At 32.3% G+C, this 19,703-nt stretch overlaps 1 protein-coding gene across 5 annotated transcripts in view; it reads left to right on the top strand.

The window, feature by feature from the left end:
- LOC107449324 (uncharacterized) overlaps positions 1-8,966 on the top strand; it is a 235,323-nt gene extending 226,357 nt beyond the window's left edge. For all 5 annotated transcript variants that reach the window (XM_043048402.3, XM_071179029.2, XM_087165398.1 and 2 more), the window contains one exon: positions 7,074-8,966. In XM_043048402.3, the coding sequence (XP_042904336.1) occupies positions 7,101-8,651 (1,551 nt within the window). In that variant the 5' untranslated portion in view covers positions 7,074-7,100 and the 3' untranslated portion in view covers positions 8,652-8,966. The remainder of the gene's footprint in view (positions 1-7,073) is intronic.
- Positions 8,967-19,703: the final 10,737 nt, after the last annotated feature.

Below are 19,703 nucleotides of genomic sequence, written 5' to 3'. Positions count from 1 at the left end.
AAGAATGAAATAAAATATAATGCATCGTGAGCAAGCTATCTATATAAGTCTATGCTTTCGCTCTGTTCCAGTGATCTTTCAAACTCGTGATTTCTGACTCACCGTTCTTATTTAAACTATGTTCCTACAAATTTGTAGTCTGACATGCAGTCCCATCGGACTTCACAAAGTAAAATTTCTTGATTCTAACTTGCTTAGTCCTAGATAAAGCTATACTAAAAATATTAGCCAAATTACCTTGGCTTTGAATAAACTTAATTTCAATTTTTTCCTCTTCAAGCAAATTTCATACGGAGATCACGGAATTCAACATTGATAGTCGTAAATCCAAGGATAGGTTAGCTGTTACTATATATAAGCAATATTAATACTTTAAAATTACAGCAGAAAATGGAGAATTTTAACAAAAAAATTAGTGTAGAGGGTTGCTTAAACATTCTATGATGTACTATATTTTTTCGTTCTAGAAAGGAAAAAGAATTTTGCTGAAGATTCAGTGTGATGGTGTGCATCCCCTTAAAAGTCGAATTTCAACACTTTGTGAACATGCCCCTACATCAGAACACACCATTGCTCACTGTCGGTTTCTAAGTTGAGAATCGAATATTAGCTGAGCTGACGTTTCTAATCTTGGTGAACCACTCATAATACCATTTTCTACTCTCCTCTTATTTATTGATTTGTTTGAGAAACCATTTCAAATCAATTTGGTTTGTGTCTTCCAGCACTCCTTGCTTTGCCATAATTTTGGAAAAATGTATTTATGGTATTACGATATATTCGTAGAAATACAATTAAGCGTTTTTCAGAGCTCTTCCTTCCTTTTCTAAAAAAAAAAAAATTATAGCAAAGAAAAAATATCGTATTTTTAATATTATTTTTATGAATGCGAAAGGATGAAAGTTTTATTTCAAATCAAACATCTTTAAATAAGTTGAAAAATCAGGATTAATAATAATAATAATATCAAAATCAAGCATAAATAATCAAATAATGACAACTGATTACGAGAAAAAAATTGTGATCTCATAATTCCGATCACTGGTTACCCATTGGTCAATTTTTTTTTCTGTATAGAATTTCATAAAGGTTACAAGAACACCATCATTTAACCCTTTTGAAGGCCGTGGTAAGTATACTTACCACCACGTTTTACCACTTTTAATTTAGGTTTCCATTTTTCAATAACTTCAGCTTTCTTGAAGTGAGTTTGAATAAAATTGGTAACCATTTGTCACTTTTAAAAAACATATAAAAGTTATAAAATACATAATTCCTTTTGAAGTTTGTAGCATTTAAGGAATTTATTTTATAAATAAAGAAAAATAAAAGTCAGTAAGTTCCTAATAGGTCATGTTAAATATATTTACCACCAAAGAAATGGCATTTTCATAAACTAAATGAGTTTTTTTTAATATTAATTACTGTTCTTAAAACAATTTCAATTCCAAAAATACTTTAATTTACCTTTACTAGAAATTAAGGGCCCGTTAAAAGGTTAATGTTTGCTCTTTGGTTGAATTTGTTTGGGCTGGATTGATTTACAATCCTATGGGCTGGATTGATTTACAATCCTATGGGCTGGATTGATTTACAATCCTATGGGCTGGATTGATTTACAATCCTATGGGCTGGATTGATTTACAATCCTATGGGCTGGATTGATTTACAATCCTATGGGCTGGATTGGCTTACAATCCTATGGGCTGGATCGATTTACAATCCTATGGGCTGGATTGATTTACAATCCTATGGGCTGGATTGATTTACAATCCTATGGGCTGGATTGATTTACAATCCTATGGGCTGGATTGATTTACAATCCTATGGGCTGTATTGGTTTACAATCCTATGGGCTGGATTGATTTACAATCCTATGGGCTGGATTGATTTACAATCCTATGGGCTGGATTGATTTACAATCCTATGGGCTGGATTGATTTACAATCCTATGGGCTGGATTGATTTACAATCCTATGGGCTGGATTGATTTACAATCCTATGGGCTGGATTGATTTACAATCCTATGGGCTGGATTGATTTACAATCCTATGGGCTGGATTGATTTACAATCCTATGGGCTGGATTGATTTACAATCCTATGGGCTGGATTGATTTACAATCCTATGGGCTGGATTGGTTTACAATTCCAGCCATTATACGTTTCTTAAGATGTCGCAAAATTCTTTTTTCTGCATTCATTTTTATAACAAATCTGGAGCAAAGACAGTAATTATGAATAAATTAACCATAAAAAGAATATAAGACATTGAAAAAACATTGAAAATACACGCAGGTGAATATGAAAAGAAAATTAGCATTTAAGGATCCAAACTTTGGACGCGTTCTCCTGTCTAAACGATTGGAACCATATTTGCCAGATTCCGGCTCTTCCTTATACCAGAATTTTTCAGAAATTTGAATCCGTCAAAAAAAAGTATGTTTATTCGGCGGAAGTAAGTTTTTGTGTCTAAATTCATAGCCTGAAATATCATCTGCGCTTATTAATTAGCATCTTTAAGGTCACCCCTCAAGCCATTAAGTGAAAGTCATTAGATCATAAGTTATTCAGGGTGGTCCGTTCTTTTTTGTCTAATGAAAATAAATTCCACTTTTCAATTGAAACAAATTAATCAGCTCATCTGAACTGGACAGGGGAGGATAGCAGATTTGTTCTTGGAACCGTTGATTCCCATTAGTATACCGTTGGTGACGTAACCAATTGAACACGTCAGGGGTGTGAACCTTTAACGGTTGATTGACTCGGGGGAAAGAGAAGAGCATTCCATTCTTTTCATGATGGTGGTGGAATTCCATTGCGAACATTTCATTTATTTGCTAGCATGTTGTTGATTCCAGTTGTATTGGAGGTCTAGTTGAGAAAATGTAAAAAAGTCTTTTTATTTGGAAACTAATCATAAGAATTACAAAAAGTATTCTATCGTCATGTAGGGAAAGGAGTTACCGACAATGTCAACCTTCGTCTATCTAAAGGTACCCCTAGAAAAAATTGAGTTAGCATGTCTTACATACTAGTGAATTGATATTTAATAATTGAAGTGGTAGTTATGCCACTCATGGAACTGTATGAATACGAGCCTGAATGTGATTTTGCAGTTGTATCTTTTTGCATAGAAAATACAGATTAACTTAAAATGGCCATGAAATATTTCTCTACAGATATCATTTAAATTCTTTGATATCATAGCTTTAGGGATTTTTTTTAAATGTTTTTTGCTATTCCATCAGTTAATTCAAATTTCTACTGATGCTTAAACAGTTTTGCTATCCTTTGTCGTAACCGGGCTCTACTGTATTATTAAACTGTGTAAGTAATACTTTGAGTAAATATTCTATAAAGTTTTAAACCATATTTCAAAGTTGAATATAGTTTAGAACTTAAGAAAATGTATGTTTTTCCTTAAAAACACATTGAACTACAGTTTACACTCGATATCTTGAAAATCTTGTTATGTCAAAAAAATATTTTTCCCCTTGGCATGATAAACCCATCTAATGTTAATTTGTATTCCTGTGTCAAAGGGTTTCTTCTCAAATTGTTATGTCAAATGTTTTTTTAAATAAAAAAAGAATTTATTTCAGGAAAATAGCAATGTAAGTTTATTGTAATCCAATTTTTTTTCTATATAATACATAATTATTTTTGCTTTACTTTTAAAAATAAAATTATTATTGTTGTATTTAGACTTATAGCCAACTATCGTGAAAAAATGACATATTTAATAGTAGTTATTCTTATGTTTCATGAATCAGCTTTTTAGAGTAATAATATTTTAGAATATATTTGTCTACTTTTTAGAACAAATTTCGTTCTAAACTTGCTATCTTGAAAACTCGCTATCTCGAAATCTTTTTAGCGTCCCTTCAACTTTAAGTCATCTAGAGTATAATGCTCTTTAAGTATATTCTCTGTTAAGTTCTTAACCATATTTTAAAGTTTAATATAATTTCGAACGTAATTCGTTTTCCCTTTAGAGACATAATGAAATATATATTTTGTGATTAAATATTGAACTTGTAAAAGTGAGAAAACTGTTTTCCTGATTCACGAGGCTTATTTTTTAATGCCTATTCTATTTGGCGTTTTAAAAAATGATCGGAAAATTCGCTCGGGCTCAAAACTAATTTTCATCCCATTTTTTTTAAAAAAAAGTTTTTTAAGAAAACGTATTACCCGTTTCTATTTAATCTTTAGACGAAATCAAAGTAATAAAAAAAGCATCATTTTCGGAAGTTTTACCCAGAAAATCCCGTGAAGAAATAAAGAGATTTATCAACCAAGCAAAACGACAAAAAGAAAACTTTTTTTTTCATTAAAGCGGCTATTTTAGAAAATGATAAGAAAGCAGAGAAAATGACAGATTTATTAGAATTTACAAACAATGCTTTTGGTGATGGATACCACGACATATAAATCCCCCTGTCAACCCGAACTTCATAAATTATATTCCTCTTTTTCAGGAGTTTTTCTCTTCACCTAAAATTTGATAAAGCCCCCCTTTCTCTTTTGCAGTGGGCTTTTCGCTACAGATATATATATTACTTTTTTTATCCATCGTTGTTTTTATTCCTACCATCGTCGTTTATTTATTTATTTATTTACGACACAGCGTCGTTCAATGGCGGGGCTTGACCCATTTTGAGGCCAAAAGAATAAAAAATCGATACTTCGGCGAAAACTTTCTAACTAAGCAAAAAAGCGCGGGAATTTTGTTCTTTTTTTTTTATACCCCTTCTTCTTTTTTTCACTTTTATATCCTTCTTCTTCTTCTTTTCGTCTATTATACCGTAAATATTCTGTGACCTTCTTCCCTTTGCCTATTGCTTCTACTCCTGTCAGACTAATGGTTGGAAATGTACCCGGGCATTCTGCCGGATTCTCGAGAGTTGCATTATCGAAGTCATTAGTTTCCATCCTCTTTTTTTTATTTATTTTTTCTATTCCAGAAGTGGCGTAATATTATAGCGATTACCAAGAGTCAAAAGCGACTTTGAATTTTTCGCACATAAATGACACGGTGATAAATCCTAGACTCATTTTCGAGATTTTTCTTCTTTTTTGTGAACAAAACCTAACTTTTCCATGCGTAGAAATAGTAGAATTTACATTTGGGAAACTTCTTAGCTTTGGTTAATCAGAATAATTTATTTTTCAAAGAATAACGCGAAAATTGTATGATTTAAAATAATTCTATGTGATATCATTTTTCATAAAGCATACTTAAATGTCGTTTATCAATGGTAGTCATAGTCAAATGCTTAAGAAAAAAATTCCATTTTAAATTACTAGTAGTCGCCTCTCTCTGTTCGTATACGCTTGAAGATTGATATGTGTGCTCCAGCTCCTAAGTTTAGCCCATTTGAAATGTGTTCTAGAGTGAAATACTAAGAATTAGAAGAATTTGCTGAAGTCTTTGAAACTAATTCCTCTATAAAAAATGAAAATTATTTGTCAATTGAAATAAAAAGATTAAAATTGAAATACATGACACGCAATAAAAACTTATGGAAACAAAACAAAAACTATGTTTTTAAAAAATAATTACTCATAACTTTGTTACCAAAATTATAAATTTTAGAGCTTTTAGCTATCACATTAAAAAGTTATTATTATTATTAATAATAATTATAATATAATAATAATAGGGTAGAGCTTTGTACCTTGGGACAGTTGTACATTAGGAGGAACAGCATAGCCCTGACATGAATTGGAGACTAACAAAACTAACCTGAAGTAGCTGACCCTTTAGCCACCAAAAGTTAGTGTAGAGTAGCAAGCAAATTTAACGTAAGATTTGTGGAAGCTAGAAAATAAAAAGAAAAAATTTCATCGGAAAATGAATTATTATTATTAATTTTTTTTTTCTATTTTTTCTTAATTGATTAGTGTTAGAAGCTAGGATAGTGTATTGAACCTTTAATCGCGTTTGACTAAATGTTAATCTGAACAAATAACTGCAAACACTTTTACAGGTCATGTTTTTTTTAATGTATTGTACTCTGGGACTAAATTGCAATTGTACCTTAGGACGTTCCAAGGTACACACATAAAGATGTTTTCTACTAAATGCATTGATACAAAGTACATTCATTGTAAATGCATTGGTGTATTCTGGTGCAAGGAATAACAAAAGAAACCCATTAAAGGAAACCAAAGCCAAAATTATAGAGATCTCCAGTTCTGAGGAGGAACAAATTACTTTTTTGTCTGACGAAGAAGATAATAATATGTCCATGCAAGAATTAATAGAGGGAGGGTTGGAAGAAGAAATATGGACATATCCTTCCATTTTGATTTCGAATGTGGAGAAAATAAAGAGGACAATTATGTTTTAGTTGTCATTGCGACTTCCTGAAAAGCATTTTATCATATGTAACAAAAAAACAGGTTAATTCTTTATAACGCCGAGGGCAGTGAACTTCTTTAATTTTTAAATATATATAATATAGTGTTTACATACATTGAAACACAAATAACTCGTATTAATTTTAATCTGCTCAGAGTAAAAACGCTTTGAAGAAAAGAAGATAAAAAAATAAGTCTAGAGGATTTGTTATTTAATGATATCATTTAAAGAGAGGAACAGTGATTCTTTTTAATAAAACGTGATATTGCTGTGTTGGAGGAAGTTCAAATTTTATTTAAAAATATTTTTGCTCATTTGGGCAATAGGGCAATTTTTAATGAAACATATGAAAGGGGAAAGCGTAAGTACATACGTTAAGTTAAATTTTCATTCACATTTAGATAATATATCTTGATTTATGTGGCGAAACAAAACTCTCGGCAATTACAAAAAAATCTGTCTCCACTTCAACTTTATTGCATTGAAAATTTGAATTTCTTAATTTTTATTTTTAATTTTTGTTTTTATCCATGCAGGAGAAATATGGAAGTTTTGGATAATTAATCATTTAGTTAATGTATTTCTTTCTTGCTGGGACAGTTTGGATATTTTGTTTAATCAATAATTTAATTATTGTATTTATTATTTGCAGAGGTAACTTGTATGGTTAATTATTCATTTAATTTATGTGTTTCTCTTTTACAGGGTTAATTTGAATGTTTTGGAGAAGCTATGAAGGCAGAATGTTTGGGGAAGAGAGGGACATCGGATGAAAGGGGCATCCTGCTCTTCCTCTTACTCCTCTTGCTGGGAGGGGCATATGGATTCTGCCCCTTTCGCTGCATCTGCAATGAAGAATCTCTTACAGTGTGGTGCGATGGAGCCTCTCTGGATGTGATCCCCATCACCCTCAACCCGGTTCTTCAAGAACTCCACCTGAATGGCAACAAGATCAAAAGCATCGCAGCTTCTTTCACTGTTTACCAGAACCTCAGGTTCTTGGATATGTCCCAAAATCTCTTGACTTCTTTGGGGAACAACAACTTCCTGGAGCAGAGGGAACTCCAGGTTTTGAACCTGAACAGCAACAAGATAACTTCTCTCAAAGCCAAATCCTTCGTCGGCTTGTCGGCACTGAAAGTACTCCGCTTAGATGGGAACGCCATCTCTGAAATCGCTAATGAATCATTTGAACCTTTGTACAGTTTAGAAAACTTAGACTTGTCCAGAAACAGCATATCTGAACTGTCCCCTTCCACTTTTTCTGGTCTGTTGAACTTGAAGGAACTTCTTCTTAGGGACAACAAGCTAACAAGACCCCCCACCGAGTCGTTCCAAAATACTAAAGTACTTAAAAGCCTTGATTTAGGAATGAACGACATGTATGTGATCCCCAAATCCTCTTTCCATTCCCTGCGCCATTTGCAAGTTTTGAGTCTTGATGGTTGTGGTATTCATATCATCGAAAGTGGTGCCTTCCTCGGACTAGACACCATTGTGTCTTTGTTCCTGCAGGACAATGAACTGCAGCATGTGCCTACCGATGTACTCCTGGATATTCCCTTTCTTCAGGAGTTGCACGTGGGCAAGAACAAATTAGAAAAGTTGGGTCCCGGTGACTTCAGGGGACTGCGCTCTCTTCGTACCATTTCGGTGAATGGTGAGGACACCCTCGAGGTCATCGAGAATGGCACGTTCACAGAGAATCATCAGTTAGAGCGCCTGATTATAAGCCACAACAAAATGCTGCGCAACGTCGAGAGTGGAAGCTTCCACGGTTTGGATAACTTAAGATTTCTGAGTCTCCGGGGCAACCAATTCACTACATTCCAGGAGGACATGCTTCACTGGGACAAACTTGACGTTTTCGACGTGCGAGAGAATCCACTCGTTTGCAACTGCAGCATTCTATGGCTTTGGAATCTGCTGAAAAGAGAAAATTTTTCCACCTATGGAGAAGACGTTACAAAAGTCCGCTGCCAAGGTCCCCAACCTGTCAACGACAGGCTACTGGTGGAGATCGGTCCGGATGATATGAATTGCGAATCTCCTACTCTGACGCAGATTTTGACAATTGCCATCACTGGCGTTGGCATCTTTTTGGCTGCGGTGGCGCTACTGGCATTTTGGCATCGTTACAAATACGCGGCCAAACAGAAGAATAAACTGGGTCAAAGCAAGAGAACGCTTTATCAATACGGACAGAACTCGGAAAATTTTTCGCCCATCCTTTCTCAAATCGTTCAGCAGCCTTTTAAGAATCCGACCATTGCCGAATTATGATAATATTGCCGACGAAGGATATAAATCACGTGTCGTGTTCCCCCAGATTCCGTAAGTGGAAGGAAGAATAAAAAATAACATAAGTTCGATCCGTTATACATATTTTTTTCTTCTTCTTCTGCTAGAGATCGTTATCCAGCCTTTTCATGAAGAATAACTTTTTTTGGACATAAAGAAAAGAGAAGTGATTTCGCCTTTTTTATTCCTATTCTAAGAACTTTATCTCCCTTGTTATTCCAAATCTTATCGTCTTCAAATAAAAATTTTCTATAGGCAGTGTACATAATGAATAATATAACTGTAATTTAATGTTGACTTCTTATTAGTGTGTGTGGTTTATTTCTGTAGAAAAACAAACACTTTCTTCACAGTGTCAATTTGCGAAACACGGGAAGAAAAAAAAACTTCTCCATAAACTCATACTTCTGCAAACTTACTTTTTGGCACTTTTCCGAAAAGGAACAAAAGCTGCTCTTCTTTTTCAAACGATAGTTTTTTTGGACCACAAAGCTACTTTTTTTTCAATAAATTAGCAACTTACTTTCACAAGAAACTAGAATCTATGATGTGTTCTTTAATCTTTAGTACTATCGATTTCCTTTTTCATTTTTTTTCTTATTTTTTTTCTCTTTTTCATTTTGAAGAGAGAGAATTAGAAAAAAAAATCGCTTTTTTTATGAAGAAACTTAGAAAAGATAATAAAGTTTTCTAATTAGACTTTAATTATTCCCCATTGTAATAACAAACATAAATATTTTCATTTAGAAAAGAATTGAAACTCTCTGCATATGTAACAGTTGAATTGTGATATAAAAGTAGAACTTCGATTATCCGAAATTATTTTATCCGAACACGAAAATTCAATCAAAATAAATTCTATTTTTTTGCAATTGCACTTAGGTTTTTTTTAAGGTTTTAAATCTCTTTATAATTTAGCCGTTCATATGGCTTCGTAATATATGATCCCATATAACGGTACATTTAATGCGCTGTTAACCTAGATTTATTAATTTTTGAAATTGACTGCTTTAGTTTTATCGAAGAAATAGCCTGGTTATAATCTATCTAATACATGCTCACCTATACATTTACAACGTAACTACATGGAATATCTAATATTCATTAACTAGAAAACTATTGTTAATGATAAACACCTTTTTAAATAAATTTTCATCTTAGCTAAACGCATTTGAGTTTGGAATTTATGAATCAAAATAGAACATTTTAAAATTTTATTTATTAATGTAATACTTCGATCAAATTATTAATATAATAAATCAATTGTCAAAAACGTTTGAATGTGATAAATTGAATTTGCAGTTGAATCAATGATTCGAAAACTGGTCATCTCCTTCAAAACTAAATTTACGGGAGAGACAAAAAAAAACTGAATAATTAAGTAACCGCTTGGCATATAAAAAATTTTTTTTATTTTTTGACGTTAAATTTGCTGGTTCCAAAATATTCTATTGCAATTATGAGATAACATTACTTAATATACGCTATTGAAACGAATACTATACATTATTTTTAACAAGCAAAAATATTAGTTATTCATAATTTAAAAATGAAATAAAGATTTATTTGAGTACTAGACTACACAAATATGGATATTTATGTAGATTCAGAAATCTTATGGATTAGGACTGTTGCGTAGCTACCTCTACTACTATTCAATTTAAAGTTATAAGTATATAAGGCATGTTAACTCGATTCTATATAGAGGTACTTTTTGATAGAAGACGGTTGACATTGTCTGTAGCCTACACCTACCTACATTGGTGATTAACTGAACGTGATCTGAACTCGCCTGCTTCGGCCAACACACCAAACTCGACTGAAACGTCCACTTCGATTTGAACACACCTAGTTCAATGGATGGTTCACACAGTGAAGAATTAAAGCTTGCTATTCGTGACTGAGACATTGCCCACCTCGCTCTATTGCTATACTCAGTCTCGGTTACACACAAAGATATTCAGAGAAAATAAGTTTTTATGTCTGATTTTGTAACTTAAGATATCATTTGCACTTATCAATTAGCATATTTGAGGTCCCAATCTGGAGCCATTCAGATTGAGTCTTAGAACGTGAAAAACTGACCATTGGATTAAAAGTTATCGGGATTCGTTTTTTTTGGCGAACTTAACATCAACTCAACTTAAAAATGCAAGAATCTCAAATTTGGAAAAAAGTGGAGACGACTGGTTTTCTGATTCATTCATTTAATTTAAAAAATTATCATAATATTCATGTAAGCACATACTAGATTAATACTAGTAAGCACATACTAGTAAGCACATACTGTTCACATACTAGATTCAAGAATAGTTTTCATAAGATCAGAAATCTCTTTTCTTCTTTACTACAAAGGATCTGAGGTCTAATCACCAGAGTCAAGAAAATGTTTTCGATTCCGAATTCAGCAAAAAAAATTTCAGAACTGATTCCACAGCCTTAAACTTTAAGCTTATAAAAACTAAAGAAATCTTAATCTTCATATAAGGAAACAGGAACAGAATGTGGTTTGTCTTTCCAATGAGAATGCTACGGGGTTATTAAGGGGAGCGAATATAGAGCTGAGCCTCCTAATCATAATAAACATTTTAATAAATTTAAAGGTAAGTGTCCATAGTCTGCGATGGGCAGTTCCTTCTTTACCTGGGGCTACGTCCCCTCCCTCTGCATGTCACAGGCCAAACCTTTAACAAAATATGTTACTGACGTATCACGTTTTGCAGAAACTATATGAACAAAATAGCCAAAAGGATTATATTAGTCAAATGCCATAAAGACATTTAAACAAAACCTACGTTTAACAGAATCTGCATTAGTTAGTGGTAAACTTCATAATTAATTGCAAAACGAGTTAATTGAATGAAAATTAAAGTTAAAGATGTCACGATTCTGTATAATAAACACTTTTTTAAAAAAACACTGTAACTATATACACTGCTTTTAAAAAACAATTTAGTTAAAAAAAATTTTAAACATTTTTTTTAAGTCTCGGCTTGTTCTATTTAGAAGACTATAAAATAAAATTAGTCTCGGCTTGTTCTATTTAGAAGACTATAAAATAAAATTAATCATACTTGTAGAGACTTTGATCACCTTTCAGAATATCTCAACAATTTTAAAATTTAAAGTTTTCGTGAGAAATTATAGAGAGTGGAAATGCTGTTTTTTGTTAAGGAATGCATACTTTCTTTAGAGTCTCAACGTTTGCATTTGTATGTGCACAGCGCATGCGCCTAATGCAAAGTTTCAACTCACAAGCTAAAAGGCTATTATCTTAAAAAGAAAAGGCGCCTAGTAGGTGCAGTAACTATAGATAGTGCACGATTACACGATAAGCCACTTACAGTCACTTTACCAGTTTAGCCCTTCTTATATCGTTAACAGCACGAGATACTGGAGGCAACTAAAGTCATATACGAAGCCATAGAGACCATCCTTGATTTACTACGATGAGATTAGCTGGGACGAATTAATGATGGTGATAAAGCTCGTAAAACACTCGTACTATTTGGGGGATATTTCTACAACTCTAACATCAGAAAAGGCGTTAAAATAGAAAAGAAGATAAACAACGATAGTAAATATAAATAGTCTTAACCCGGTATAATATGAACACCGAATCTAGTGAACACTCGGTTTAGAGAACGTTTTTAGTGATTCCGTCTGCTACAATACTATTGAGCTACCAGGAGACTCCGCCTTAGCTCTCCCACCTCCATAATGGCTTCTTATTCTATGTTTCCTTATTGTCTTAAAGTCGATATTTTCCACAAAAACTAGAATATTTTGTTAACAGAATATGCAATATTTTTAGCTTTATGTAAGAATATCTTATCGATTCGTTAATCATAACGAAATTGGATGATTGAATGGATTTAAAAAGTTATCTATACTTGGATAAGAAATTTGAATCTGTAGGACACAAATTGCGTGATTTAATGAGAAGAAATAAATGAGAAGTAATTTTACGAGTTGACAAGATTTATAACAATTCAAACAAGGAATGGATTTTAACTCCCTTGTATTACGGTTTTTATTATTATTATTATTTTTATTTTACAATTTTTATGTAAATGTTAAAATGTATTAACAATTGATTGACGTCAACTCGGGTGCGAGCTAATAAAATAAAGATGTCAAGAAGGAAAAATAATTTTTTCTACAACAGTGGTTGAATAGTCAATATCCAAAGCAAATACTTCTAAAAAGTTTTAAAAACATTTAAATTTGCAATAACTTTCAAACAAATTGGAATTTCAAAGAAAAACTAAGTTCAAAAATAAAAAATAGGCTCGTTCTCCAAGTCGAATTTAAATTCCGTTATTCATTTCAGTACGCTACAAAATCGAACAAACATATGGTATTTTTTACTACAAGTTTAACAGTTAACAATTCTCGAATTAATTAACGAATGCTATTTTTTTTTTTGAATTCCATCGTACTTCCTGTACATTTTTCAAAGCAAAAAGAAGGCAGTGTAACGTCGTTTTAAGAGTTGGCGGTGTTGATATACGCTCGCCCTGGGAACTTGGTATCCATTTGGCATTCACTTAGATGTAAAACAGACTCACTCCATAGAGATAATGGCTTTTTCTTTACTTTCAACAAAGTATAGATGTAAAACTCTGAATATAAGCAATGAACAAATTAATATTTCTGCTTTTCATGACATTAGAAATTTGGTAAATGCTTCTAAACACGCTGTGTTATTTTATTCTTGGTAGTGTACCCAAGCATCACTCGCTAATCGGCTGAAAACATTTCTGAAAAATAGCATTTTAATCATATCATATTAAAGGTAATTTAATCATATTAAAGATAATCATATTAAAGATAATTTATTTTATCTATTTCGTAGTAATAATTAAATTATAATTCAAAAACTGCAATTATTACTTTTAATGCGGCTTTGTTTATTGTAAAAGATTACATTTATTTAGGACTTTTTTACCCATATGGAAACTACAATATTTGCGTTTTAAAAAATAAACTGAAGTATTTAAAATATTATAGTATAAGAAAAAAAAAGTCTATGGATTTTAATGACAAATTTTCAAAGTTGGCATCAATCCGCAATTTAATAATTATTAATATCACAATTAAATTGCTAAATTATAACTCTAAAGAGAAATCGTTTGAAATTAAATTTTTATAAGCATCTTAAATGTTTTTTTTTTCGACTAAATTATTTATTGTGGATTTTTTGAAATTTCCATGAAACTTTACAGATTACCAAAATTTAAATTTTTATTAATTTATGTCTCTCAACCAATGCTAAATAGACAGGGTTTAGTTAAAATGAATGTCCCAATGCCACAGATGTATTACGTTATTCGAATCAATATATTCATTTAAAAAGTAGTGCATATACATGCGGAAGCAATATAAGCAAGTTCTGAATAGTCACTGTTAAAACGTCATCAGCGTTTTTCCATACACAGAACAACTTATAAAACAATGCCACCTCAATAACATATTATCCCATCGGTAGATGGGTCGCGTATTTACCACAGTCAACGCTTTTTATGCCGTTGCCAGCACATTCCCCAAATACACGAAATACCCAAATACTCAAATACCCCAATAGGAGAAATTTCCCGGTGAGGTTTCGTAAAAGATGTCGCATATACACCTATATAAGGTCTAATAATATATATAAGGTCTAATAGCATAACCTCTTTGAAGGCCCGTATCACAGCTTCTATCGCCAGCATGGATAATAGCTTGAGACTTGATGCACAAGTGTAGAGTATCGAGCATTCGTGAGGAGTACATTCAAAACTTGCTTACATAGCCTCTGCATGTATGCACATTTTTTATGAATACATTCATTACTCTTATCGTAGGGCATCTATGAATTTGGATCATTCATTTTGACTTGCCCTGCACATTATTTTCTATCTTAGAAAATAAACTTTTATTTTATAACTGCAGTTGCACAGCACCCCAATTTTCGGGTGTACGATTACTAATGTTCAACTTCGTAGCCTTGTAATTGTGAACCCAATCCAGAAGACAAGGTAACTCTTGGATCAAGCATTAGGAGAAGTTTGCATTCGTGGAGGACTTTTTGATGGAACTAACCAGCATTTGCGTTACGTGGAACCCACAAAAACTCCTACGGTCAGCCTGACGGCAAAGGGACTCTAACCCATGATCCGTCTGCCACTAAAGATATTTCACGTCAGCACTGTGGTCGGTGCAAGTCGGATGCTGATCTGTATCGACCAATCATTGATGGAATTCGAACTCGGAAAGCGAACACTCTATCCCCTGAGCCATCACGACTCAGGTAAAGTGAATGGAGGAAAAAAAATTCAGTTTGATTGGCGAATGACCCTTTGGAGTGATCCTTGCTAATAGAATGTTCTCCACGTATGCAGTTGTGCTGACGCTAAGATATTCTGACTCATTTTAATTTAGTTTAATCCTTTATTCTGGAAATGTTTGGCTTAAAAAAGTTTGAGTTGTGGAATTGCTAACTCAGAATATGAGTACTAACTAGCACTTTATAAGTATGTTTGGTGGATTAGGGAATAAAGGCTCACCTTCCAGTGGCCACGCTTCGATTCCCACCAATTGCAGGTTGATATTAATCCCACACCCGGCTCACACTGACCTCAATTCTGACTAGAAATATCCTCAGTGGTAGACGAATCATGGGTTAGAATCCACTTGCTGCCAGACAAATCGTGGAAGGTTTAAGTGGTTTTCTTCTCCACGTAACGCAAATGTGGGTTAGTTCCATTAAAAGGTCCTCCGCGAAGGTAAATTTCTTCCAATACTTGATTCACCTGAATAAGGTTCAAAATTACTGGGCTACGAAGTTGAACATTAATAGTCGTAAACTCAAAACTGTATCAGCTGTTCAACGACTATTATAAAATAAAATAAAGCATAAGCATGCTTATCCTCTAGTTCACGACCATTTTACTAAGCTTAGAGGTCATTCTTTTCACAGGTTTCTTAAGTTCATAGATTCTAAGCTTTGTGTAAACAATGTATAACATAAATCAGGTACGAAAGAAAATAATAAGTCAGTCTTAAACACTTTCAAACAAAAAGGTTCTTACTTGAAAGTAAAGCAAAGTTAATAAAAAGGTTAGCATTCTGAATAACTTCTGACTAGATTATCAAGTTTTTATGTGCTAAGAGTCAAACTATGATGTTTTATGACCAAATACATTATTCAGTTCGATTATTTACTGCAAATAATGGTTTAAGTTATGATATCAGACACGAAAGTGTTCTTTACCTGAATAAACATATTTTTCTTTCTCATCCTCAAAATAGATTGGGTAATCACAACCTGAGAAATTAGGTCCCAATTGTCTAGGTAGGAGAAAGTGGCCGAAACTTTGTGTTTCTTAATCATTATTTTGCCTTTTTGCGCATTTTCCAAAAGCAGAACGGGTAGTAAAACAACGCCACCTCACTTAAGAGGACGTCATACCACGGGAGAAACTTTTCATCGCAAATGCTCTTTCACCGTCATAACTAATTTAAAGCATAGAAGAGGTGAGTTCAGACAAACCTAGAATAAGACATGAAGTTTCAATTGCTGAAAAGAAATTTTTAAAATATCAAAATGCAAACAAATTATTGGACTAGAACTTCTCCATTGCGTAATCCTAACATAATTTATTTTCATTTTGATATTTTGAAAACTTCTTCTCTGTATTCTCTGTTCATGGCTTACTCTAGGTGTATTCCTGAACTCACTTTTTGTATATTTCAAATTTTAAATCTCTTACAGATGTGAAGGAGAATTTATGACGAAAGTTTTAACCGTAGTATGGCTACCTCTAACACGTTATCCCCTAGGAGGATTCGCCACATTTAAGGAAGTCGTACATTTAAATATTTATTTTTCAAGAGCTATTAGGTTATTTTGACATTTTTAATAATACATATTAATTTGGTTTTCCTTTCCTTAACACTCACTTTTTTAACTTTAATTATAAAAATTACTTTTGTATTGATTATTCTTGAAATAAGAAGTTTTATAGTTTTGTGCAAAAAAGGGTTTTTTTTATTCATTTATATATTATACACTCTGACCGAGAATAAGGCAAAATACGTAAAAAAAGAAGCGAAATTAACAGTTTCCACTCTCCTGCTTAAAGGTATGAGGACCTTTTACTCCAAATTGTAGCTGCCATATACACCTAAGCGCCATTACATTATGACCACCCTCCATCTATAACAATGGGCTCACCCAGGTTTTCATGGTTTCTCGCCCAGGAACAATGTTTTCATGGGGCACATTAGGACCCATAATCCTTATAGAACAATCCCTGACGTCTGTAAGCTACTTGAACATAGTTGCAGACCAGGTTCACCCATTCATGGTAACAGTTTTTCTTGCGGGGGATAGTGTTTACCAACAGGATAATGCACCATGTCATAAGGGTCGAATCGTCGTTCGAGGAACATTCCAGTGACTTTCAAGTCATGTCTTGGCTCCCAAACTCATCTGACCTTAATCCAATAGAGCATTTGTGGTCCTACTTGGAAAACCAAATTTGTGCTGCCACGCTACCCCCTTGCAATGTTAGGGAATTGCAGGACCAGTTGGTGAGCGCTTGGTACCAGATACCTCAGACTACCTATCAGCACCTTGTGGGATCATTGCCACAGCGGGTGCTAGCAGTTTTGGGGGCTCAAGGTGGTCCTACACGTTATTAGCAGGGTGGTCATAATATAATGGCTCTTCGGTGTATATGTTAGGGTGAAGAATCCAAATCCATTTTAAAAAAGATCATTTCTTAAGATAAAGTATATGTTATGGGAACATATTAAGTTTAGTGTGCACAAATTAATTTGCATATTTTAGGTTTGGCCCTCAAAATATTAAATCCATTATTTAGATCAAATGATATTCAGGGTGTTTCGCTGATTTTTTTGTGCACTGTTAAAATTTGATTCATCAGGAACTACTCAACCGATTTCGTTCAAATTTTATAGTTTGACTTATAAAATTAAATTCTTTAAAATCGAGGGAAATTTCGTACCCATTGCAATTCAAAATTGTTTCGACTATTTGTTAAATTAAATAATAAATAATTATTAAAAACTATTTTTTGCTGTGTCTTTGGACAAACAAATTTTATAACTGTGAGTAAAAATGTTGCAATTTACTTAAAACGTCCTCGAGATATGGCGAAATATGCAAACAGTAAAATTAACACTATGGGGAGAAAACTTTTGACGGCTCTCCTATTAGGACTATATTTCTGAGATTTCGTCTACCCACGTGTGTGGCTTTGGAGGTCAGAAATCGACAAAAAAGGTATGTTTATTTAGCGAAAGTACGTTTTGGTGTCTAATTTCGAACTTGAATTAATGTCTGCACTAGTTAATTAGCATATTTGAGGACACCCCCCACCAGAAAAAGATTGAAATTAAGTACTCAAAATCCAATTATTAAACCAAAAATATTCCAAGGCGTTAGGTTATTTTTTTGCTCATTGTACAAACTTTGCAACGTATTCAGGGAATTTTGTTCAGTTATTTATTTATTTTTTATGCTCTTTGCATATAAATACTAACCGTTGACTGATTCGAATGCCTTGTCTGTTATTTGTTTACATGAATTACAAAATTGTACCCATTGGAAAAAAATTTTGAAAAAAAAATGAAGCGTTTGCTCATTTGGAGTTTTATGTTAAGTTATTAATAAATAGAGACGTAATATCATCAAAACATGAAGAAAAGAAAGGAAAATATTGAGTAATTACTCTAACTGAGAAAGATAAGTACGTATCTGGGAAATTAGCATTAAATTTTAAGCGTTTATGTTCGTGTACAGAAAAAGACTAAATATTTTACGTACGAAGTCCTAATTACGAAACTAATTAAATATTGATAATTTCATTTTTACGTTTACCTTATTAAACTTCAAATATAATTATTTGTAATCGAATCTCCCGGATTAATTTCCGAAACAATTCATTGTACTTTCAATGAAAATTTTAGTTTAATTAGAAAGGGAGTTAAGTTTCATTAATCACACAAAAAAAATATAACCACTCATCATTGCTTTCATTTTTTTGTTTTAGTATATTTAATCATAATATTTTTAAAAGGAATTATAAATAATACATTTTAAAGCGGCATTTGTATTTTCATTCACTTCATTTTGTGGACTTCTTAATTATGAAAATAATTATTAATAAGACACGGCTACATAGAAAATTGAAACGACGTATATATTATGATAAAGTTATTAACTTTTCTTTAATGCTCGATAAACTGTCGTATTTCGTAGCTTTAATTATTCTATTCCTCCTTTCTATCCCTGATAGTGATAAGAAATCTCAACATTGAAAAGAATCGGGTTATAATTATAACTAAGATCGAAATTAATTTGGGATGAATAATTTATTTTCATTAATATAACCGTTGTCTGAATAGCAATAGTCTGCCAATGATATTATACTTTGCAATGAAAAAAAAACTGAATGTCTTTTGTTCTGATTTATCAATGTTGCCACCATCCGGTTTTCGACAACCCCTGCTATTATTATTAAGAGGGAACACCGCTGCTCAGAGTGTCTACTGAAAGGATTGTTCTTATAAAATAAGCGTATATATTGCACCAGTTATCTTTTCCTCATTATTCATTATTTCTTTTTTATCTACATTTCAATAACCCACGCAAGTGCTCTCGTATATATATGGGTCATTCTCACGAAAACTGACATTTTTCAGTTCATAAAATCCCAAAAAAGTAAAGTGAATAAAAAGCTCTGAAACTTTTTATATTAACAGAAATATGTAATGACATTATAAAGAAAGTATATATCCTATAAATTATACTTAATATTTAAATTAATTAATTTTTTAAATAATTAATGCATACTTAATTAATTTATAATAATTAATAATTAATTAATTAATTTGATAAATAAATTAATTAATTTAATAAATTTATTTATTAATTTTTTAATTTATTTTTCAAATTAATTAATAAGTAAATTAATTCTTTTCACTATTTAAAAAGTGAGGGAATGACACTAATAGTGAGGGAAT

This window comes from Parasteatoda tepidariorum, chromosome 6 (genome assembly GCF_982258835.1).
Source record: "Parasteatoda tepidariorum strain Cologne lab strain chromosome 6, Ptep-v5.0, whole genome shotgun sequence".
Taxonomy (NCBI): Eukaryota; Metazoa; Arthropoda; class Arachnida; order Araneae; family Theridiidae; genus Parasteatoda; species Parasteatoda tepidariorum.
Note: the sequence above shows the minus strand (reverse complement) of the source record. Positions and strands in the feature narration are given on the sequence as shown.